The following is a 22,039-nucleotide window of genomic DNA, read 5'->3' as shown; positions in this document are numbered from 1 at the left end:
GTGATTCTCATTAGCATATACTCCATTCATTCAAGGTTTATGCAATTTTATAGGAAAAAAAAAGACAAATGGAATAATGGTATTCTTTGAGAAGTTTGTAACATGTCTAAGTAAGATCAGAAGCCTATTTTAGAAAAACTTTCTGTTTCATTAATTTGTTCTCTTTATTGCCTAATGAAGTGTTATACTTAGCTATTTATTTAAACAGATTTTATATGAAGAGAAAGTATTTGGAGACTTTTAATTGACAATGTGATTTTTCTATAGACATTTAGGGAATTCTATCGTTAAGTAGTGTTTTGTTGAAGAATCACTGTAGTAATCATAAAAGGTCAAATATTCTTGTTCTTTAAAGCCTTCAGCTTTTTAGGTATTTACCAGCTGTGTACAATGTAGGCTGTCCCACACTGCTCTGCCAGTGGACCTCAACTCAGGAGGGGGGTTCTTTCCAGGTTGAGAGGGTAATTGAATCGCCAGACTCAATGAGCCTTGTGCCTCTTTGAGAAAAGGATGTCACTTGTATTGTATTGTGTTAGGTTTCTGTGATTCAGTGGAGTTTAGGCCAATACTTCCATTCTTTATTTTCTTACAAACTGGATTACAGCTCTAGTTTTCAAAGGTACAGTCAATTCCATTGTACCTCCTCAGTCAGTTTTTCTCTGTTTCATTCATGCAGGCTGTTGTTCTCAATTGTATCTCTCAATCGGAAGTACACGTTTCAGAGTCATCAAACTGTGAATACTGGGTTATATTTCTTGATAGCTTCCCTTTGGAAAAACAAAAACAAACAGCACTTTATATCAGAATGCATGAGGCCAATCTATAAATGTAATGAAAAAGAATGACTGTTTTTAAAAATGTTCTTTTGTTTCATAATGTTTTATTTTAAACAATAGAGGTACTTTCTCTTTTCAAAATTTTCAATACAATTGTAAAGCATTGATTTTTCCACCTCTTTGCATATTTTATGGAGTCTGTGTGCCCAGATTTGTGAGGCTTTTATACCTAGATAAAAAAATTTAATAACACATATTACAGAAAAGCTGACTAAATGAATCAATGTAAAATAAAAATCTCTTCTTTATCATAGAACTCTACTGAAAGTAACTAGAAGTCAGAGGAGCAACAAAATTTAACCAGCAGAATTTTTTGATAAATGCTATTGACAACAATATTTTAATTTAAAATACTGATATATGTGCGTGTATGTGTGTGTGTGTATACTCACATATACACACACATGCATGTGCCTGATTCAAGTGTTACAAAACAGAAGTGCAGTCAGTAGATTTACTTCATCCTCCTTTTGAGTTTGCTTTTCAATTGCAGTGGCTAAGTGGTTTAATACCTTTATCAAGTCAAATGTTGATCACTTCCAGAATAATCTTCTAAAAGCATAGCTCTAATTATATTACTCTCTTGTTCAAAAAAAACAGTAGTGTCTTCTAGATCCTAGAAACTAATGTCCAAACACATAACTTATTATGTAAGACCATTAGGCTTTCTCCCACTATTATGACAGAGAAATAAGGAGATGAAAAAATATTAGGAAGTCCATAACTTAATATGCAATAGTGTTTGAAAATATGAATATTTTAGATGTGTAAAATAAAAAGGTAGACATAAGGTTTCCTTCAGTACCCAAGGTTAGTTCTCTCACTTGTTTTGCTAGATGATAACTGTGAGCACCTCTGTTCATTCTAAGAGGACTGTCAGAAACTTACCTGCCTGGTGCCATAAAATGACACTCAAGAGAACACAGCTTTTAAAAACTCTGTTATGCTCTAGAGAGTAAGCAAGCCATTATCCTGCAGAGTTGGATATGCCATTTGGTTGAAATAAATAGTTCTGAATTCATGTGTCCATTTCCTTTACAGTTAAGATGCCAATAGTTGAATAATGTGAAAAATGTATTTTTCTAGGACTGAATATATTCAAATTTTTATGACTCCTTTATGGCATGGGTCTGTATCATTTAGGGTACTCATCTGAGTGGATCTTCCAGCACAAAGTACTATACTTCAAATAAGCTTGTCCCTAAGTCATAAAACAATGTTTTCTGTATATCAATTTTATCCTTTTACAACTCCAAGACATAGTATTGTTAATGCTTTATTAGTCAATGTTTGATTAGCTTTATTCACATTTTTCCTAATTTTCTTCATTTTTTTCTTTTTCTAATCTTTTTATTTTCCATATTGGAATTTCCATTGGAAAGTAGTTTACTTTTGCTTGCACTGATGCTATTGAAAAATTAATAGAAACTTAATTATTTCTCATTTGATATTACATGTCTTTTGTAATATCTGTCTTTGAACCTTAATTATTGCTCATTTGGTGCTTTAAAGATCTTTTTATTTTCATTGTTCAACTAAACAGTGATTTATCTAAGTTGGATTTCTTTTTATTTATCCTGCCTGGTTTGCCCTGGTGTTCTTGAATCTATGCGTTGATGACTTTCCTCATTTGGGGGATTTTCTCTTTGACCATTATTTCCTTATGGAACTCTTATTAGATACATGTTAAACCTTCTTACTCTGTTCTCCATGACGGTTAACTTATCCTCTTTATTTTGCATTTTTAAAAACTCTGCTAGCTTTTAAATCATTTTCTAAGCTTGTCATTTCTTTAAATATATAAAAATACTCATTTTTCATACTCTGTGAGTTCCACTAAAGTTTCTATCAGTCTGATTATACTGTTTGTAGTTCTGCTGGTTCCACTCATCATGCTTTGTTTCTTCATATGTTTATTTATTTTTTTTTACTTTGCTGATTTTCTTTGAAGCTTTATCTGTGGAAATTCTGTGACGATCGCAATGAATACATTTTCTTTACCAGGGATTTATATTTGCTATGTTCTCAGAGGACCTGGAAATGGGATCCAGTGTTCACCTGGTTTAGCAAATGACTTTAAGATGATTCCACTTATTTTTCTGTCTTATTGCCTTGTCATTTTCAGTCCTTGGACATGACAGATCATGAGTACATTCATGGTCACTTTTTAAAAATATTTTACCTATAATTCTAACTTTTTAAATCTAATCTTATAACAAATAACTATTTCTCAATACAGGTGGAAAAGTACAATAATTTAAGACCTAATGGGTAGTCTAGAGCTATTGACACACAGATTTTTATTAACAAATACTTAAATAGTAATTGGGAAGCTATAGGAAGAAAGAAACCTTTGGAAAAATAAGACAAAAAGATTTGCCACATCAGATCTTGAAACTAACTATACATCTTCTAAAATTACCATGCAGTGTTGGTACAGGAATACATTTCTGAGGCAGATGAAAGTCTGTAAAGAGAACCAAGTAAATATGAGAAGATAATGTGTAATGAAGAATGTATTTCAATTCAGTGGAAAATGATGGGTTCTTTGAAAAATAGTTCAGCACAATTTTGAATTTACTTTTAAAACCCTTCATTAATCCATGTAGCATAAACTTTAAATGGACTAACTTTTAAATATTAAAATGTTTTAAAAATAATTTGGAAGTCATAAGTTATGTGAGAACAAATTTTACTATGCACATTTTAAAAGAAAAATTAACCAAACTTGAGACCAAGTGAGTTTTATTTTTTTGTACCATGTATTAACTTCTCTGTTATCAAAAATTTCCTTGGTATTTAAATGAGAATAATAGCCTAACCCAGTATACACATGGACAGAAGGTCGTAAACATTACAAAGAAGTAGTGCAAATGATTAATAGCCATATTAGAGATGTCTTACTTCTATATTAGCCAGAAATATATAAATCAAAGGATGAGACACCACTTTCTCTCATCAGATTATTGAAGTTAAAAAGTTTAATAACCTCTGGGCACCTGAGTGGCTCAGTCACTTGAGTGACTTTTTTTTTCCTATTGTTTATTCATTTTTGAGAGACAGAGACAGAGTGCGAGTAGAGGAGGGGCAGAGAGAGAGGGAGACACAGAATCTGAAGCAGACTCCAGGCTCTGGGCTGTCAGCACAGAGCCTGACACAGGGCTCGAACCCATGAACTGTGAGATCATGACCTGAGCTGAAGTCAGATACTTAACCAACTGAGCTACCCAGGAGCTCCAAGTGACCAACTCTTAATTTCAGCTCAGGTCATGATCCCTGGGTCATGAGATAGAGCCCTGCTTTGGGATCTGTGCTGAGCATGGAGCCTGCTTGGGATTCTCTCTCTCCTTTTGTCTCTCTCCCCTGCTCACATGTATACACTCTATGTCTCGCTCTAAAATTAAAAAAAAAAAAAAGTTTAATAACCTCCTGTGCTATTTAGCTGAAAGGAAACAAGAAACCTCATGCAGTAGAAATATGTTTCTTTTTTTTTTAATTTTTTTTAACGTTTATTTATTTTTGAGACAGAGAGAGACACAGCATGAACGGGGGAGGGGCAGAGAGAGAGGGAGACACAGAATCCAAAGCAGGCTCCAGGCTCTGAGACATCAGCCCAGAGCCCGACACGGGGCTTGAACTCGCTGACCGCGAGATCGTGACCTGAGCTGAAGTCGGACGCTTAACCGACTGAGCCACCCAGGCACCCCAAATTATAAATATATATACCATTGTGCTAACAATGCTGTATTATGTGCTCTTCCTAGAGAAATGAAGGTACCACAAATATAATGGCATATGTACACTCTATTTTATATTGTAGCATCATTTGAAGTAGCAAAAACTTGAGATGATATAGTGCCCATCATTATAAAAATTGCTAACTCTATATTATTTATTAAATATTATATATTATTTACTATATTTTATATTCATATTATGGAATGTTATGAGGCTATTCTTAAAATATGTTATTATATTTATTGACATAGAACGGTATCTCTATTAAGTGAAAAAAAGTAAGTTGCATATTAATATGGATAACATAATATTGTGTTTAGAAATAAAACCCAGTTATAAACAAAACATGGCATAGACAGATATAATTTAAACTAGTTTCCTGAGTTGATTGAGGTTGAAGGAGAGGTGAAGAGAAGTTATTAACTTTTTTTTTTACAAACCTCCATGTTATTTTACAATGAATATGTATATTTTTAAATAAAAATAATAAAGTAGGGGCACCTCGGTGGCTCAGTTAAGTGTCTGACTCTTGATTTTGGCTGAGGCCATGATCTCATGGTTAAGAGGTCAAGCCCTATGTCAAGTGCTGAGCATGGAGCCTGCCTAAGATTCTCTCCCTCTCCCGGTGTTCCTCCTTTACTCCCTCTCTCTCTCCCTCTCTCTTAAAAAAATAATAAAATTCACTAGTAAAATAAAATATAATAAAGCTGAGAGCATACAGAGTAAAATGTGACAAGCCCTATTCTAAGTTTTTATTTTAGTGTAAACAGAAAAAGATCCAAACTTTTTTTCCCTCTAAATAAGTAATAATTCCAAATTTCTTGAATAATATATTCTCCCAATGTCCTAAAATGCCACGTTTATCATATATTTAATTCCATATTTATTTAGGTATGTTTTCAAACCTTCTATTTGTCTTAGCAATCTATCTTTGACAGGACCAAGATATTTTATTTACTATAATGAGTTATACACCTTATCATTAACTAAAGCCATTTTCCTGATATTACATTTATTTTCAGAATATCCTAACTCTTTTCTGCATATAAAACTAATTTTATAAAATAAAAAGGCTCTAAAAATAATTATTGAACATTGTGTTCAGAGTATAATAAAACATTGATGTAAAATTATTAATGCAAATGTATGCCCATTTTGCCTCATTCATTTATCTGTTGATATAACATTAACTGTGTATTCCAGAATTCAGTCTTTAATTTTAATATATAACTTCCCAATATTGCATCCGGCAAATGATAGGACACTGAATTTACTTGTGTTAAAAGACTGGAATATTATTTTCAAAATGTCCCATCTTCTTTCTTGTACTGAAAAAGATAAATGGATATTACATTGTCTATTGAATCATTAATGCTTATGCAAAATCTATCTTGTTTCTGTTTTGTAATATCTGTCTTTGGACCTTTAAAAGGTTACAGTTTTACTTTTAATCACAGCTAATACAGTGTGTAATAGTAACTCCTTTTCTTCATATTTATTTCAAAAGATGAACATTTATTTCTGAAAAACCTTCTGTAACTCAAAGCACTGTTAGTCAAGTCAATCTGTTACAAAATGTAAGTGATATAAAATGTAAAAGTTATGTCACTATAACTAAATGAGAAAAGATTTCCATTATACAACTTAAGCCAATTTTATATGAAACAAGTAATACCACATTGTTTGCGGTTGTATGTTATGTATGGGACACATTTAAACATAAGCCTCAGTAAATATTTTTAAAAACTTCAATTATTTTAAAAATAGAACAGTGATATCTAGTCTTATGTATGTATATGTAAATTAAACTGGCATCACAACTTTTTTCTATAGTATAATTAGGACTATGGAAAATCTGTGTGAACACAGAAGATACTAGTTAGAATAATTTTAATAGTAATAGGTCAAAATCAATGTAACAGAATCTAGACAAATGGAATTTTAATCTGTCTTGCTATCTCATTGTATAGAAAAGAAATCTGAAACCAAGCAAGGCTAAGTGACTTATCCCAGATCCCATGACTACTTGATAGAATAACTGAATTTTCCTTATTTTTTCACCAGTGTGTTTTAGGTCTGCATCACACTACACTATATAAATAAAGTGTGTTTGTTATTAGTCATTATTAAAACATAAAATATATTTGCAAATGACATATTTGATAGATAGTATACAGAATCTGTAAAGAACTTACCAACTCAATATCCAAAAAACCAATAATCCAGTTACAAAATGGGCAGAAAACATGAATAGACATTTTTCCAAAGAAGACATACAGATGGCTCACAGACACATGGAAAGGTGTCAGTCATCACTAGGGAAATACAAATCAAAACCTACAATGAGATATACCTCACACCTGTCAGAATGGGTAAAATTAACAACACAGGATACAACAGAAGTTGGTGAGGATGCAGAGAAAGGAGAACCCTCTTACACTGTTGGTGAGAATACAAAGTGATGCATTCAGATTCTTATGGAAAGAGCCCAAATGTCGATTGATTGATGAATGGAGAAAGGAGGCGTGGTGTATATATACAGGGGAACATTATTCAGCCGTAAAAAAGAGTGACATTTTGCCATTTGCAACAATGTGGATGGAGCGAAATAAATCAGAGAAAAACAAATACCATATCATTTCACTCATATGTGGAACTTAAGAAATGAAACAGATGAACATAGGGGAAAGAAAAGAGGCAAACCATAAAACGGACTCTTAATTGTGGACAACAAACTGTGGGTTGCTGGAGGAGAGGTGGGTGGGGGATGGGCTAAATGGGTGAGATGGGCATTAAGGAGGGCACTTGTTGTGATGAATACCAGATATTATATGAAAGTGATGAATCACTAAATTCTACTCCTGAAACTAATATTACACTATATGTTAACTAGAATTTAAATAAAAAATTGAAACAAAAAGTAAATAAAAATTAAAAATAAACTGTATAAAATATAAATGTAAAATATAGGGTATAAAATATAGAGGATATTATATTTATATATACATATAAGCAACATATTTCTATCATGACAGTTTAGTAGGTGCTATTAACATCTTGAATGGTGGGTAAAATGTATAACACTGTAGACTTCATCTTACAGAAATTTGGTTTTAGTTTTCAGAAAACTGGTAAATTGAAAAATATAAGTAAATTATTATAATCAAAACTAGTTTTAACTTTCAAAGTCGTAGTGGGTTTAAATTAATGGAGTAGAGACTTTTCTGGTAAATTTATTTGTACCCACTGTACAAATAGTGACTGGCAGCGGGTTTTATGAGCCACAATATAATAATACAGTATGGTAGACACTGCAATACCCTGTCAATTAAGGGATCTCATATTCTTGTCAATGAAGCGCAAACTCTCACAAAATAATCTGACTTTATTTTGCTTGAAAAGATGAAGATAGGAGTGTTATAGTCTATTTCTAATATCGTGAATAATGAAATTTTGTCTTTATTAGTAATTATACATATAATGTTCTACAATAGTCACTGAATTTGTTTTAAATCTTATTTTGGATAAGATTATTTAGGGTGAGATAATTTGTGCTCGCCCACCTTCAATTTATAATTTTCCTATTGCATATTACTGTTACTCAGAATATACAGTCACACTTTCTTTTATGGCACTTGACTTTATTGTGCTTCGCAGATAATGTGCTTTTTTACAAATTGAAATTTTGTGAGAACACTGCACTGAACAAGTCTGTTGGCACCATTTTCCAACAGCATTTGCTCACTTTGTGTCTAATTCTTATATTTGTTATGGTGATCTGTGATCGGTTATTACTGGAGTAATGGTTAACATTTATTACCAATGAAGTTTTTTTTTTTACGTTAAGGTATGTGCATTGTTGTTTTAGACATAATACTGTTGCATATTTAATAGACTACAGTATATACTGTAGGCATTATCTTTATATGCACTGGGAAACCAGAAAATTCATTTGATTCACTTTATTGTGAGGTATTCGCTTTATTGCAGTAGGTTGGAACAGAAACTGCAATGTCTACAAGGTATGCTTGTAAATTTATTTAAACTTTGCAAGCAGTTTGATTGACTTGAATCTTTTTTGTTTTTTAAAATAACTTTTTAAATGTTTTTGAATTTTTATTTATTTTTGAGAGAGAGACGGAGACAGAGCATGAACGGGGGAGGGGCAGAGAGATAGAGGGAGACAGAATCCAAAGCAGGCTCCAGGCTCTGAGCTGTCAGCACAGAGCCCGATGCGGGGCTCGAACTCATGAACCATGAGATCATGACCTGAGCTGAAGTTGGACGCTCAACCGACTGAGCCACCCAGGTGCCCCAAAATAACTATGTTTTTAAACAAACAAACAAAAAAGAACAACAAAAACCTCCACAGTTTTTCTCTTTGTTGCCAAGTAGTAGTCACTTATATTTTAAATTGAGATGGAGTAATTCTTAATTATATTTTCTGAGTAGCCAGTAACATGTATGTTGTAACTTTATTGATAGTATAACATCTTTCAGAAGAGGAAGATCTATGAAGTGAAATAATACAACCAGATACTTAAATTTCTACTTCAAACTCCTAGACATCCAGTGCCCTTTTAGAATACAATGTGTGTATATTTTAACTGTCCAAGTAAAAAGAATCATATTTAAGCCATAATTTTGGTTATCTTTGAAAATATATACAGTCTAGTTGGGTTTTAAGGAAAATTCATCTCAGTGAGGTGTTAGAATATAAAACTAGAGAAAAATATTTTATATTATATAGTAGTCCCCCGCCCCTTGTCATCAGCTTCACTTTCCATGGTTTTAGTTATCCATGGTTAACCAGTGTTGGGAAGCATATGTTCCTCTTGATAAATCATCAGAGGGTTGATAGTAGCCTAATGCTACATCACAATGCCTGTGTTACTCACTTCATCTCAACATACAGACACTTTATCATCTCACGTTATCAGAAGAGAAGGGTGAGTATAATACAATAAAATATTTTGAGAGAGAGATCACATTAACATAACTTTTTTGTAGTATATTGCTATAATTGTTCTATTTTATTATTATTAATCTCTTACTGTGCCTAATTTATAAATTAAACTTTATTATAAGTATGTATGTATGGGAAAAAACAAATCATATATAGGGTTCAGTACTATCCATGATTTCAGGCATCCACTGCAGGTCTTAGAATGTATCCTCCACAGATTATAGGGGAGTACTATATACGTATTGGATGTTCTATCAATATTATATTTATTTCACCTTCAGCAATTTCTCATATTAAAACATTTACATTTGCTTGCAAGTTAAATGATCTATATAAATGATATGTGTAGATTTCTACTTGCCTTTTTTTTTAAGTTTTAATGGTCATTAACTCTTAACAAATATTTCTATATTTGAATTTAAGTTTAGATATAGAAAGTATCCTATATTCTTGAAGAAATTATATCTGAATTATGATCTATTATTATACACAAACCGTAGCATTCAACTAAATAAAATAATCTTGCATCCTATTATTTTAATATTTATTAATAACCTATTAGAAAGAAAAAAATACCTCTGTAAATTTTTACAAAATCTATTGCACATTTTATTATTTTCTATGGATAAAGTGGGTTTTTAAATTCCTATAGCAGATATTCACATTATGTAGTTTAAATTGCTAACTCCAAGTAAAGCACTTTATTTTTTTAATTTTATAGAAATGTTTATTTCTTATATTAAAATACAAACAGTAATCAATTGAGTTTCTAGTCTTATATTCCACTACCTGCTTATAGGCAAGGAATATAGATTAGAGATCATCTTTGACCTCAAGAAAATTTTAAAAATATAATAAAAGATACATGTCAGAAAAAATATACAACTACTGTAAATGTATATTAACAAATACAATGATCAAAAGGGTGTAGTTCAAAGAACATTCTGGCCTTATGCTTCTAATTGGAAAATGGCTGAAATATTAATAAAGCTTTTTAAAGGAATTATCATTTGAGCAATGATAGAAAGTATGAAAAGGGTAGATTTTTGGTATGGATGAAAAAATTAATTTAATGGGAACAGTCTAGAGGCACAAATACTGATTCTTTATGAATATCTAGTGATTACCAATAGTGTCATGTAGTAGATGTTCAATAAACACTTGATGATTCATAAATGGAATACTTGTACACATATACACTCAGTTTTCTTAACTAACTCATGGGGAAAGTTAATAGCTTTTCAAGTCAGTTAAACAGTTAAGAGTGGATATGATCCAGAAAAGAGAAGTAGAGGTGATATTTTTACAATTTCTATAAGGTATATAAAGAATCCTCCCTCTGTCTACATGTGTCCATACCATTTCTTTTTATGGCTTAATATGTTGATTATAGTTTTTCTTTGTATAGTTTTTACTTCTTTCCTGTTGTCTTTCTTCTTCTACCTCCTAACATTAATTTTCTTTAATAAACTTTAAAATCTTAAACCCTTAGGATTAACTTTTTAAGGAAGCCTTTTGCTAGATCTATGTTACATAATGCACTAGGCATGTGATGTGTCGAATTAAAAAAAAAGTGTATACATGATTAATTAAGAAGGAATTTTGATCTGCATTTTTCAAGTGATGAAACTGAGGTTAAGAGATGCTACATTCCCCCCCACCCACCCCAGTAGGATATAAGCAGGATTTAAATCCAGAAGTGCATGGCTTCAAAGCCTGCATGTGCACCTGTGTGCACATTCACATGTATTTCCTAGTTTAGCATCTCAAGGTCAGATAAAAAATTTTCTTTTCTACAAGACTAATTCTTTCCTTACACATTCAGTTTGCATAGGACTAAAGTTAATTCATATTTCTAAAGTCTAATCATATTGTGAAAAACTTTCCTAAAATTTAGTATGCCTGAGATATGAAGAGAGGGTTTTCAGAGTAAAACCACCAAACCTATTCTGTCCACAAACCTATTTGTCTCCAGAAGAGGGTGAATACTGTGAGGGCAGGAGTTTTTGTGTGTTCTGCTAATGACAGGTTCCCACTCTCCTTTGCCAAATGTGTGAATACCCATGGGTTGTTTACTGAGAGATGGTGACAACTTGACAGTGTTCCCTGTGCCTGTACTTTCTGTATGTGCTATTAGGGACATTTTGTATTAAATTAATGTACATTAGCACACTTGCTATTAGACAGCTCAATCTAGAAGTATAAGTAATGTTAATTCACCCTTCTCACACATGCAAACTTATTGAAGTTCCCAAGTAGTTTTTAAATACAACAGATTGGAGTTTATCTTGGAAGGGTGCTTCCATCTGTGAAAATTCTCATTGGAAAAAGCAAGAACACTTTAAAATAAATCCACCAGCTGTTTTGATAATGTTGTGATGATATAAAGGCCCAAATATGATAGGACTATTGGTTAAATTTGTTATAACATATGAGACGATAGCTGGCTTGTGAGTTTCTCATGTTTCTTGATAATGACTTTAAACCATTAAATTGTAGAAAGATGATGCTAATGCAATTTCAAGCTATAACTTTAAAATAAAAAGCAAAGAATAAAACTTAACTTGTCTTAAAATTAACTCACATGAAAATGGCACATGTTGTATCTTTGAACAAGCTTTAAAAACTCCAATGAGTAATAGAAAATTCAACACCTGCAAAATATGTGTAAGTTAATGGACTAGAGAACATTCAATGCCTATACTTTTGTGTTGATATAAAAGCAACAAACATGTCAAACATCATTTGTGTTTTAGACTTTTGCTTAAACAAGGAGTAAAAGTCCTCATGCTTTATACATAAAACAAATCTGTGCACAAAAGATCAGATATTTAGTTTTTATACCTCCTAACATAACCCCGTACATTTTTCTTCACACAATTGAAGACTAAAATGCTTGTGAATGATCGAACAACATGAAGAAAACAGTTGAAGTGATTGTGTATTTTCTAGAAGGAGACTGCTGGGGTATCTTTAAAGTACCCTTCTAAATTTAAATCTTACAGCCTTTGCTTTTAGAAAGGTTTAAGAGCTCACAGAATAGGAGTCAAACCTCTTGTTTAGAAAGAGAACTGAAGAAATCTTCCCACTTACTATGAGAGAAAAAAATTGTTATTGATCTTGTGTTCTTGATGGGAAGAATTGAGGAGGTGTTCCCTTTCTAACAGGTTTCTGAATGTCTTTGACTCAGAGTACCCAGCTTCCTACACTGCAGAGTTCTCTACCATTTCTTCAAAGTTATTTGTAAGAGGTAGAGTGCAAAGGTGACTTCTGAATCATTGCTTGATGTTGGCTCAGCCTGTTTTCAAAACCATGTTTGTGTATTCGGTGATACATGCCAGTGCATTTGGGTTTTTTTGTTTGTTTTTTTGTTTGTTTAAGTATTATGTTTTCTTCTTCACTTTCTCTATTTTTCCACTGCCTTTCTGAGAGTTTTCACAGCATCTATACAATATCTTCCCAATTATTCTTTTAATGCCAGCCCCCTTCTATTAAAAAGCCTCAATGAAATACTAAACCCTTAGATTGGACATCAAAATCTTCCACAATTTGGTCCAAATACATCCAAAATATATCTTCTAATCATTTCACATGAGTCAATGAACAACTCTAGCCAATTGTCCAAGTCATTATGCCAAGACATATTCTGAACTTTTAAAATTATTCACTCATGTCAGTCCAGCATAACTTGTATGCCACTCCCTCTCATCTCTTAGTCCTGTCACTTCAGAATCACTTTGATTGCCACCCACTTAAAGCAGGTTCTAAACCTCATCCTGAAGTGACTTTTCACTCTGCTACCAAAACATCTCGATGTCACGGAGCATATGCTTCCCTTTTCTTTGTTTCCCTTTTCTTTTTTCAAATCCCATTGTGCCTATTATTTAAGAAATATTCAATGATTCTTAGTATTTTTTAAATGTCATAATCTCCTACAGTTTTATTTTGATATAATAACTGTACTTGGAATCATGAGATGGTTGAAGAAATACTAGACAGTTTTATTGTCAGTGATATGCTGTGATAGATCAAGCCTCGTGCTTTGACAACTATAGCAAATCATGAGCCATAAGTGTAATTTTAAGTGTTTTATTTGTTGTATTTTTTCAAACATATCTTTTTTTCTTCTTGGATCATTGTTTTACATGCAGTCTTAAAATTCAATTTGAGGATCATAAGATAATCAGTATTGTTGTGGAGGATCCTTAGTCATTTAATTAGGTTCTCTTCTTTCTGTGTCCTCCCCTCCAATATCCTTAAAAGTAATCTACAATTGACATTTTTTTCTCATGATAGTGTTTTTATATTACTAGGACACTTCTAATTATGCAATAGGATTTTTTTAGACAGTCAGCCATTAAAGAGCTTATCAAACTCAACACCCCAAAATTAATAAATTAAAAAAATGGGCAGAAGACATGAGTAGATATTTTTCCAAAGAAGACATACAGATGGCTAACAGACACATGAAAAGATTCTCAGCATCACTCATCATCAGGAAAATACAAATCAAAACTACGGTGAGATGCCCCCTCACACCTGTCAGAATGGCTAAAATTAACAACACAAGAAACAACAGGTATTGGCAAGGATGTGGGAAAAGGGGAATCATCTTACACTGTTAAAAAAAAAGAACTATCATTTGATCCAGTCATCACACTTCTGGGTATTTATCCAAAGAACACTGAAACAGTAATTCGAAGGGATATATGTACCCCTATATTTATTGCAGCTTTAAAAATTTTTTTAATGTTTATTTATTTTTGAGAGAGAGAGCATGAGTGGGAGAGGAGCAGAGAGAGAGGGAGACACAGAATCCCAAGCAGGCTCTAGGCTCTGAGCTGTCAGCACAGAGCCTGACGCGGGCTCGAACCCACGAACCGTGATCATGACCTGAGTCAAAGTCAGATGCTTAACCGACTGAACCACCCAGGCACCCCTATTGCAGCTTTATAAACAGCCCAATTGTCCATCGACAGATGAACATTTGGTATGTACACACACACACACACACACACACACACACACACACACAAAATGGAATATTATTCAACCATAAAAAATAGTGAAATTTTGCCATTTGCAATGGATGGATCTAGAGAGTATAATGCTAAGTGAATTAAACCAGTTAGAGAAAGACAAATGCTATATGATTACACTTGTATGTGTAATTTAAGAAAGTAAACAAGTGAACAAAGAAAAAAAACAGAAAAAACAAAAGATAGAGTCTAACTATAGAGAATAAACAGATGTCTATCAGAGGGGAGGTGGGGGGGAGCATTGGTGAAATAGGTGAAGGTGATTAAGAATACACTTATCTTGATGAGCATTGAGTAATATCTTAAATTGTTGAATCACTAAATTGTATGCCTGAAACTAACATAACACTGTTAACTATACTGGAATTAAAATTAAGAATAATAAAAAATCTAAGGGGTGCTTGGCTGGGTCAGTCAGAGCAGTGTGTGACTCTTGATCTCAGGGTCATGAGTTTGAACCCTCCATTGGATGTAGAGATTGCTTAAAAAATAAATAAAGTTTAAATAAAAGTTCAAACATCTTAACTTTTAGATTTGTGTGGAGTAGAAATGCAAATTTTTTCTGTTCAGTATAAAAGATAATTCCAAGAGTTATGTTTTATTCCTCCCCAGGATACTGCCCAGGATACTGCTAGATTAGATTGTATCTAATCTAGCAATTTTATTTATGATTTTTATTTGTAATTTAAATTATTTACTTATAATTTAAAATTATAAATCAGATTTATTTCTTTATTAAATCCCCTATATAATTTCCAGTCATGTAAGTGTACTTTTAAAAATGTAACACTTTATTGAGATAAATTCATATCTCATACAATTTGCCAATGTAAAGTGTACTATTATTCAATGATAGTATATGTTCAGAAATGTAACTGTAATCCCAGTCAAATTGAGCATATTTTTATAATCCCAAATATCCCAGTAGATATTTTACATTTTTTCTCAGATCCCTAGCCCTAGGCAACTACCAGTCTGCCTTCTGTTTCTTTAGTTTTGCCTATTCTGGACATTTCCAATTAATGAAAACATAATTTGTGATCTTTTGTGAATGTCATCTTTAACTTAGCATAATGTTTTCAAGGTTCAGCTATATTTTAGAATATATCATTACTTCATTTCTTTTTATTTCTAAATAATATCTGATTATATGGATATATCACATTTTTTAGCCCTTCATCAGTCATGGGCATTTAGGTTGCTTCCATATTTTAGGTATTAGGAATAACACTACTTTGAACATTAATGTATGAAATTTTATATGGACAGATGTTATAAATTTTCTTGAGTGTACACCAAAGAATGGAATTGCTGAATCATATGGTAACTCTATTTTTAATCTTGCGAGGAACTGCCAAACTATTTTTCAAAGCAGAGACACCATTTTTCAATCCTGACAACATTGTATGATTGTTGTAATTTCTCCACATCCATGTCAACATTTTTTATTGTATGTCTTTTTGACTGTAGCCATCCAAGTAGGTACTAAGTGGTATCTCATTATTTTGACAAGCATTTCTCTTAAAGCCAGTGATGTTTAGCAACACTTGTGCTTATTGGACATTTGTATATTTTTGGAGAATTGTTTATACTAAACCATTGTTCTTTTTTAAACCCTTGTTCATTTTTTAATTGAATATCTTTTTATTAGTGAGTTATAAATGTTCTTTATATATTCTAGATGAAAGTTTCTTATCATATATGATTTTTTCCTCTTCTGTGGGTTGCCTTTTAACTTTCTTGATGGTGTTCTTGGTAGTATAGAAGTTGTAAATTCTGATGAAATTCAATTTATCTGTTTTTCTTTTGTTGCTTGTGCTTTTGTTGTCATATCTAAAAACAATGGCCTAATCCAAAGTCTTAAAGATTTATTCCTATATTGTCTTCTAAGAGTTTTATAGATTCATCTCTAACATCCAGATCTATAATCTATTGTTAGTTAATTTTTATGTATGGTGGACTAGAGATCAACTTCATCCTTTTGCATATTGATATTCAGTTATCACATCATTTTTTGAGGAGAAATTTCTTTCTCTATGGAATTGTCTTGGAACCCTTATCAAAAAAATCAGCTGTACATAAATATTAAGGCTCTATCTAGACTGTCAATTCTGTTCTATTGGTTTGTATGTGTATTATTATGCCAATGCCACAATATCTTCTTTACCACAGCTTCATAATAAATTTTGAAAATCAGGAAATGCAATCCTTCCATGTGTGTTCTTCTTTTCAGGGCTGTTTTGCCTATTCTGGTTCCCTTGGATTTTCATACAAATTTGAGGTCAATATGCCAATTTTTGCAAAGAAATCTGCTAGGATTTTGACAAGATTGCTCTAAGCTGTAGGTCAATTTGAAGAGTATCGTTATCCTAGTAATAAGTCTTCTAACTCATAATCGTGGGTCATGGGCTGTCTTTCAATTTATTTAGGTTTTCTTTAGTTTCTTTCATCATTGTTCTGTTTTCAGAACATATGTTTCACACATTTTTGGCAAATAAAGTCTAATTTGTATTTTGATTCTCTTATTAAGTAGAATTATTTTCTTGATTTCATTTTTATTGTTTTATACGTTGTGTGTAGAAATACAGTTGATTGTTGTGTATTGATCTTATGCCCTATAAACTGGTTATAATCACTATTAGTGCTGTATTGGTCAGGGTTCTCCTTGGAAACAGAATGAACATATACATATTCTTGCTCTCACCTTTTTTGTGCTATTCAGTTCTTCAATGGGTTTGTTCATGTCCACTCAGTTGAGTGACAATTAGGGAGAGCAGTTTACAGAGTTTACCAATATAAATCCTAATCTCATATGGAAATGCCTTCACAGTGTTTATATGGAAATCCTAATCTCATATGGAATGCCTTCACCCCAAATTAATGTTTAATGTGGGCATCCCATAACAAAGTCAGATTGACACAAAATTAAGCATCACATTGCTAATAATTCTTTAGTGGAATTTAGGATTTTCTATTTACGTGATCACTTCATCTACAAGTAGAAATAGTTTTACTTCTTCCTTTCCAATCTGAATAGCTTTTACTTCCTTTACTTGCCAAATTGTTTGATAAAACCTCTGTTACTGTGCTGGATAGAAGCACATCCTTGTATTGTTCCTAATCCTAAGAAGAAAGCTTTCAGTTTTCAGCATAAAGAGAGATGTTAGCTATGGTGTTTAAATAGATATCCTTTATTCACCTCTAAAGTGAATTAGTGGCTTTCTCTTTAAGGTCTGTTGTGAGTTTTTATCATGAGGAATATTGGATTTTGTCAAATGCTTTTTCTGCATTTTTGGAGATGATTGTGTGATTTTTGTCCTTTATTCTATTGATGCAGTGTATTATATTAATCGATTTGGGAAGTGATAAACCAACCCTGCGTTCCTGAGGTATATTCCATGTATATATTTCGGAACCATTTGTGAAGAATTGGTATGAATTGTTAAATATTTTGTGCGTTTAGCATTTAAGCCCTGTCAGCCTCAAATGCTCTTTGAATCACCTTTACCATCTTAATGATTCCTTATTTATTGAGTGAAGTAAAATTTTTGAGACATGTACCTTCTGAATGTGTAAGGGTATCCTGTGTTAACTTTTGAAAATTATACTTTGTTGGGATAGTGTTTTACTATTAGCCTCTATCAGTGACACCAGCAAAGGCTTTCACAAAGACAGTGTTAAATATGACCAAATTGGAGGAAGAAACAGATTAATCTCTTGAGTTAAGACAAAAAGACTCTCACCTTATAACAACTTTTCATTGAATTGATGGAAACATAAAAACTAAGGGAAATATTTTTAAAAGTCATCTAATAAATTATAAAGCATAATTAGTGAGCTAGCTACATGCCCTTCAGTTTATACTGAAAACAGCTTTTTGTGTTTTACATAAAGATGCATACTATATCTGAAAAATAATACTGCAACTAAATTTTATAATCTATTAGGTAATCACCAGTATTCTTTAGTATTAGAGTATGTCTTGGTCCTTAGGAATATGTGGCCATATATATGACTTTGAATCCTGCCTCTGTCAATTTATATGATCTATGATCCTTTGGCATATTATTTACCCTTCCCACCTCAGTTTCCTTATTTATAATTTGAATTTCATTACACATTCTTATTATGTATTCAGAAAAAGTGTATTGAAGAACACTTCTTATGTGTTAGACATTGCTGTTGGTTGCTAAGGAGACACATTGAATAAGACAAATACTGTTAAACTGCCATGAACACTATTAAAACCATGCATTAAGACCTATTTTTAAATGTTTTATTTAGTTATGGAATGTCAGTTTGATTCTTTTTAAATAGATCACAGTATTCTGGTTATATTTTTACTTGTTTCTTCAATTTTGTTTGTCTATTCTTTGAATTTTCATCAAGATTATTTTAAAGTCTTTTTCTTCAAACTCCAGTTTCTGTATCAGATGTGTGGGTCTGCTTGATTGATTTATTTTTACACTGATTATCAGGTATTTAATCCTGTCTCATCTCATGCTTAGAAATTTTTGATTGAGTGTTGGACACCTTATATAAGATGATTGATGATAAAGATTAAATAAAGGCCTGGCAACTTGCTGGTAATGTACTGAGGACTCAAGAAATAGTTAAGGTTATTCTTGTTGTTTATTATCATCAGTATTTTATAGCCTCTAGGAATTTATATTTATGACGAAGGTTGGACATGGAAGCGATGTGTGTGTTTTCAGAGACTTTCAAAAATACTTTAAATAAAGCAAAAGGAGAAATAAACACATTAGCTCCATGTAGTTAAATGCATTATACCATATCTTCTTTTAAACCATATTTTTACAGAAGTTTTATATTTACAGAAAAGTTGTGAAGATAGATAGTACAGAGAATTCCCATATGGACCTGCCTATTATTTTCTTGATTATTAATATCTGATATTAGGATAGCACATTTCTTACAATTAATGAAACATTATTTATATGTTATTGCTATCTAAAGTCTATGCTTTTTTTAGATTTCCTTAGTTTTTACCTAGTGCCTTTTTGGGAGGGATCCAGGGCCCTGTCCAGAATACATACATACGACAATTAGTTGTCATGTTTCCTTAGGGTTATCTTAAGTTTTATATTTTCTTAAAATTATCCTTATTTTTTTTTTTAATTTTTTAATGTTTATTTATTTTAGAGATAGAGACAGAGCATGAACAGGGGGAGGGACAGAGAGAGAGGGAGACAGAGTCTGAAGCAGGCTCCAGGCTCTGAGCTGTCAGCACAGAGCCCGATGTGGGGCTCGAACTCACCTTGAGATGATGACCTGAGCCAAAATCAGAAGCTCAACCGACTGAGCCACCCTGGTGCCCCCAAATTATCCTTATTTTTGACGTACTTGACAATTTTGAGGAATACTGGTCAGGTCCAATTCTTACTTTTGATTACAGAAAAAAATACTTCCAAAATATTCAATTATTCCTTCTTAGTAAATAATGATATAGTTGTACAATTTATGAAAAGTTGTGTTCTAAAAACTCTTGATAAAATGAATAGGGTTCTAAGTTATTCTATAATAGTCAAATGTGTGGAAGGGAGTAATGAGAGATGGCCATGTCAAGGTCTGGTCCAGGAGTGCCTGTATAATGAGTTTTATCTGCATCTTTGGTTAATAGTATGTAATTAAAGGATGATAATCAATATAGAGAGTCATAACACAGAGTCTCTCTGGACAAGCCAGATAAAAGAGTGAAAGAGGGCTTAGGTGCTTTTAATTTAGTTAAATTGAGGATAAGCTTTTTGTTTCTTTGTTTTTTAAAGTTTTAAGATTTAGGCTTTAAGTTTGTTCAAACAATCTACCAAACTTACCTTTGTTAAACATGAAAAGAATAATTCTTGTCAGAGTAGGACTAGGTGCCTTGTGAAAGAAAACTATTTACAGAACATTTATTTATTTGTAAAAAATGGTTATTTTTTTATTTTGAGGAGTGAGGGAAGAGACAGATGGGGGGTGGCAGAGAGATGGGAAGAGAATTGCAAGCAGACTCTGAAATATTAGAGCTCCCCACATGCCCCACAGGGTGCGACCTCACGAGTTGTGAGATCATGACCTGAACCAAAATCAAGAGTCCAGTGCTTAACTGACTGAACCACCTTAGGTATCCCTACAGAACATTTATAATTTAAATTTCAGTTTTCAAAAATTGATTAACTTTGCATTTATTAATACACCATATATTGAATGCTTCCATATGTTAGGTACTCTACTAGTGATTACCTGATATTTCTTCATGGTATAGAGTATTGGAACCTCTGTATCTTATATATGTCTTAATCTTCACTTCAATTACCTAATAAAAATTAGGTCATGTTTCCAAGGTGTTTAATGTGCACTGTTAAATAATTAAATTAAATTTTATTTTATTTTATTTTTGTAGAACTATTATGGAGCTGCTAAGATGATTTTTTCTGACAACCCACTTGGTCTGACCTGTGGAATGGTATGTCCAACCTCTGATCTTTGTGTGGGTGGATGCAACTTATATGCCACTGAAGAGGGACCAATTAATATTGGTGGATTGCAGCAGTTTGCCACTGAGGTATGTATGCTGTACATATTGTTTTTCTTTTCACCCACCCCTAAAGCACAGAAATCTTAAAATAACTTTAATCCTTGGTGCTTTATTGATATCCAATATTTGTTTTAATATGAAATTTATTGTCAAATTGGTTTCCATACAACACCCAGTGCTCATCCCAACAGGTGCCCTCCTCAATACCCATCACCCACCCATCTCTCCCTCCCACTCCCCATCAACCCTCAGTTTGTTCTCAGTTTTCAAGAGTCTCTTATAGTTTGACTCCCTCCCTCTCTAACATTTTTTGTTCCTTCCCCTCCCCCATGGTCTTCTGTTAAGTTTCTCAGGATCCACATAAGAGTGAAAACATATGGTATCTGTCTTTCTCTGTATGGCTTATTTCACTTAGCGTAACACTCTCCAGTTCCATCCACATTACTACAAAAGGCCATATTTCATTCTTTCTCATTGCCACATAGTACTCCATTGTATATATAAACCATAATTTCTTTATCCATTCATCAGTTGATGGACATTTAGGCTCTTTCCATAATTTGGCTATTGTTGAGAGTGCTGCTATAAACATTGGGGTACAAGTGCCCCTATGCATCAGCACTCCTGTATCCCTTGGGTCAATTCCTAGCAGTGCTATTACTGGGTCATAGGGTAGGTCTATTTTTAATTTTCTGAGGAACCTCCACACTGTTTTCCAGAGTGGCTGCACCAGTTTGCATTCCCACCAACAGTGCAAGAGGGTTCCCGTTTCTCCACATCCTCTGCAGCATCTATAGTCTCCTGATTTGTTCATTTTGGCCACTCTGACTGGCGTGAAGTGATATCTGAGTGTGGTTTTGATTTGTATTTCCCTGATGAGGAGTGACATTGAGCATCTTTTCGTGTGCCTGTTGGCCATCCG

The 22,039-nt window shown here is 32.6% G+C and overlaps 1 protein-coding gene across 4 annotated transcripts in view; it reads left to right on the top strand.

The window, feature by feature from the left end:
- The window catches only part of DPYD (dihydropyrimidine dehydrogenase), an 869,175-nt gene that overhangs the window by 214,542 nt on the left and 632,594 nt on the right, over positions 1-22,039 (top strand). For all 4 annotated transcript variants that reach the window (XM_045036245.1, XM_011284844.4, XM_045036247.1 and 1 more), the window contains one exon: positions 20,983-21,144. In XM_045036245.1, coding sequence (XP_044892180.1) covers positions 20,983-21,144 — 162 coding nt within the window. The remainder of the gene's footprint in view (positions 1-20,982; positions 21,145-22,039) is intronic.

This window comes from Felis catus, chromosome C1 (genome assembly GCF_018350175.1).
Source record: "Felis catus isolate Fca126 chromosome C1, F.catus_Fca126_mat1.0, whole genome shotgun sequence".
Taxonomy (NCBI): domain Eukaryota; kingdom Metazoa; phylum Chordata; class Mammalia; order Carnivora; family Felidae; genus Felis; species Felis catus.
The sequence above is the reverse complement of the archived record's forward strand: the minus strand, read 5'-3'. Positions and strand labels throughout refer to the sequence as shown.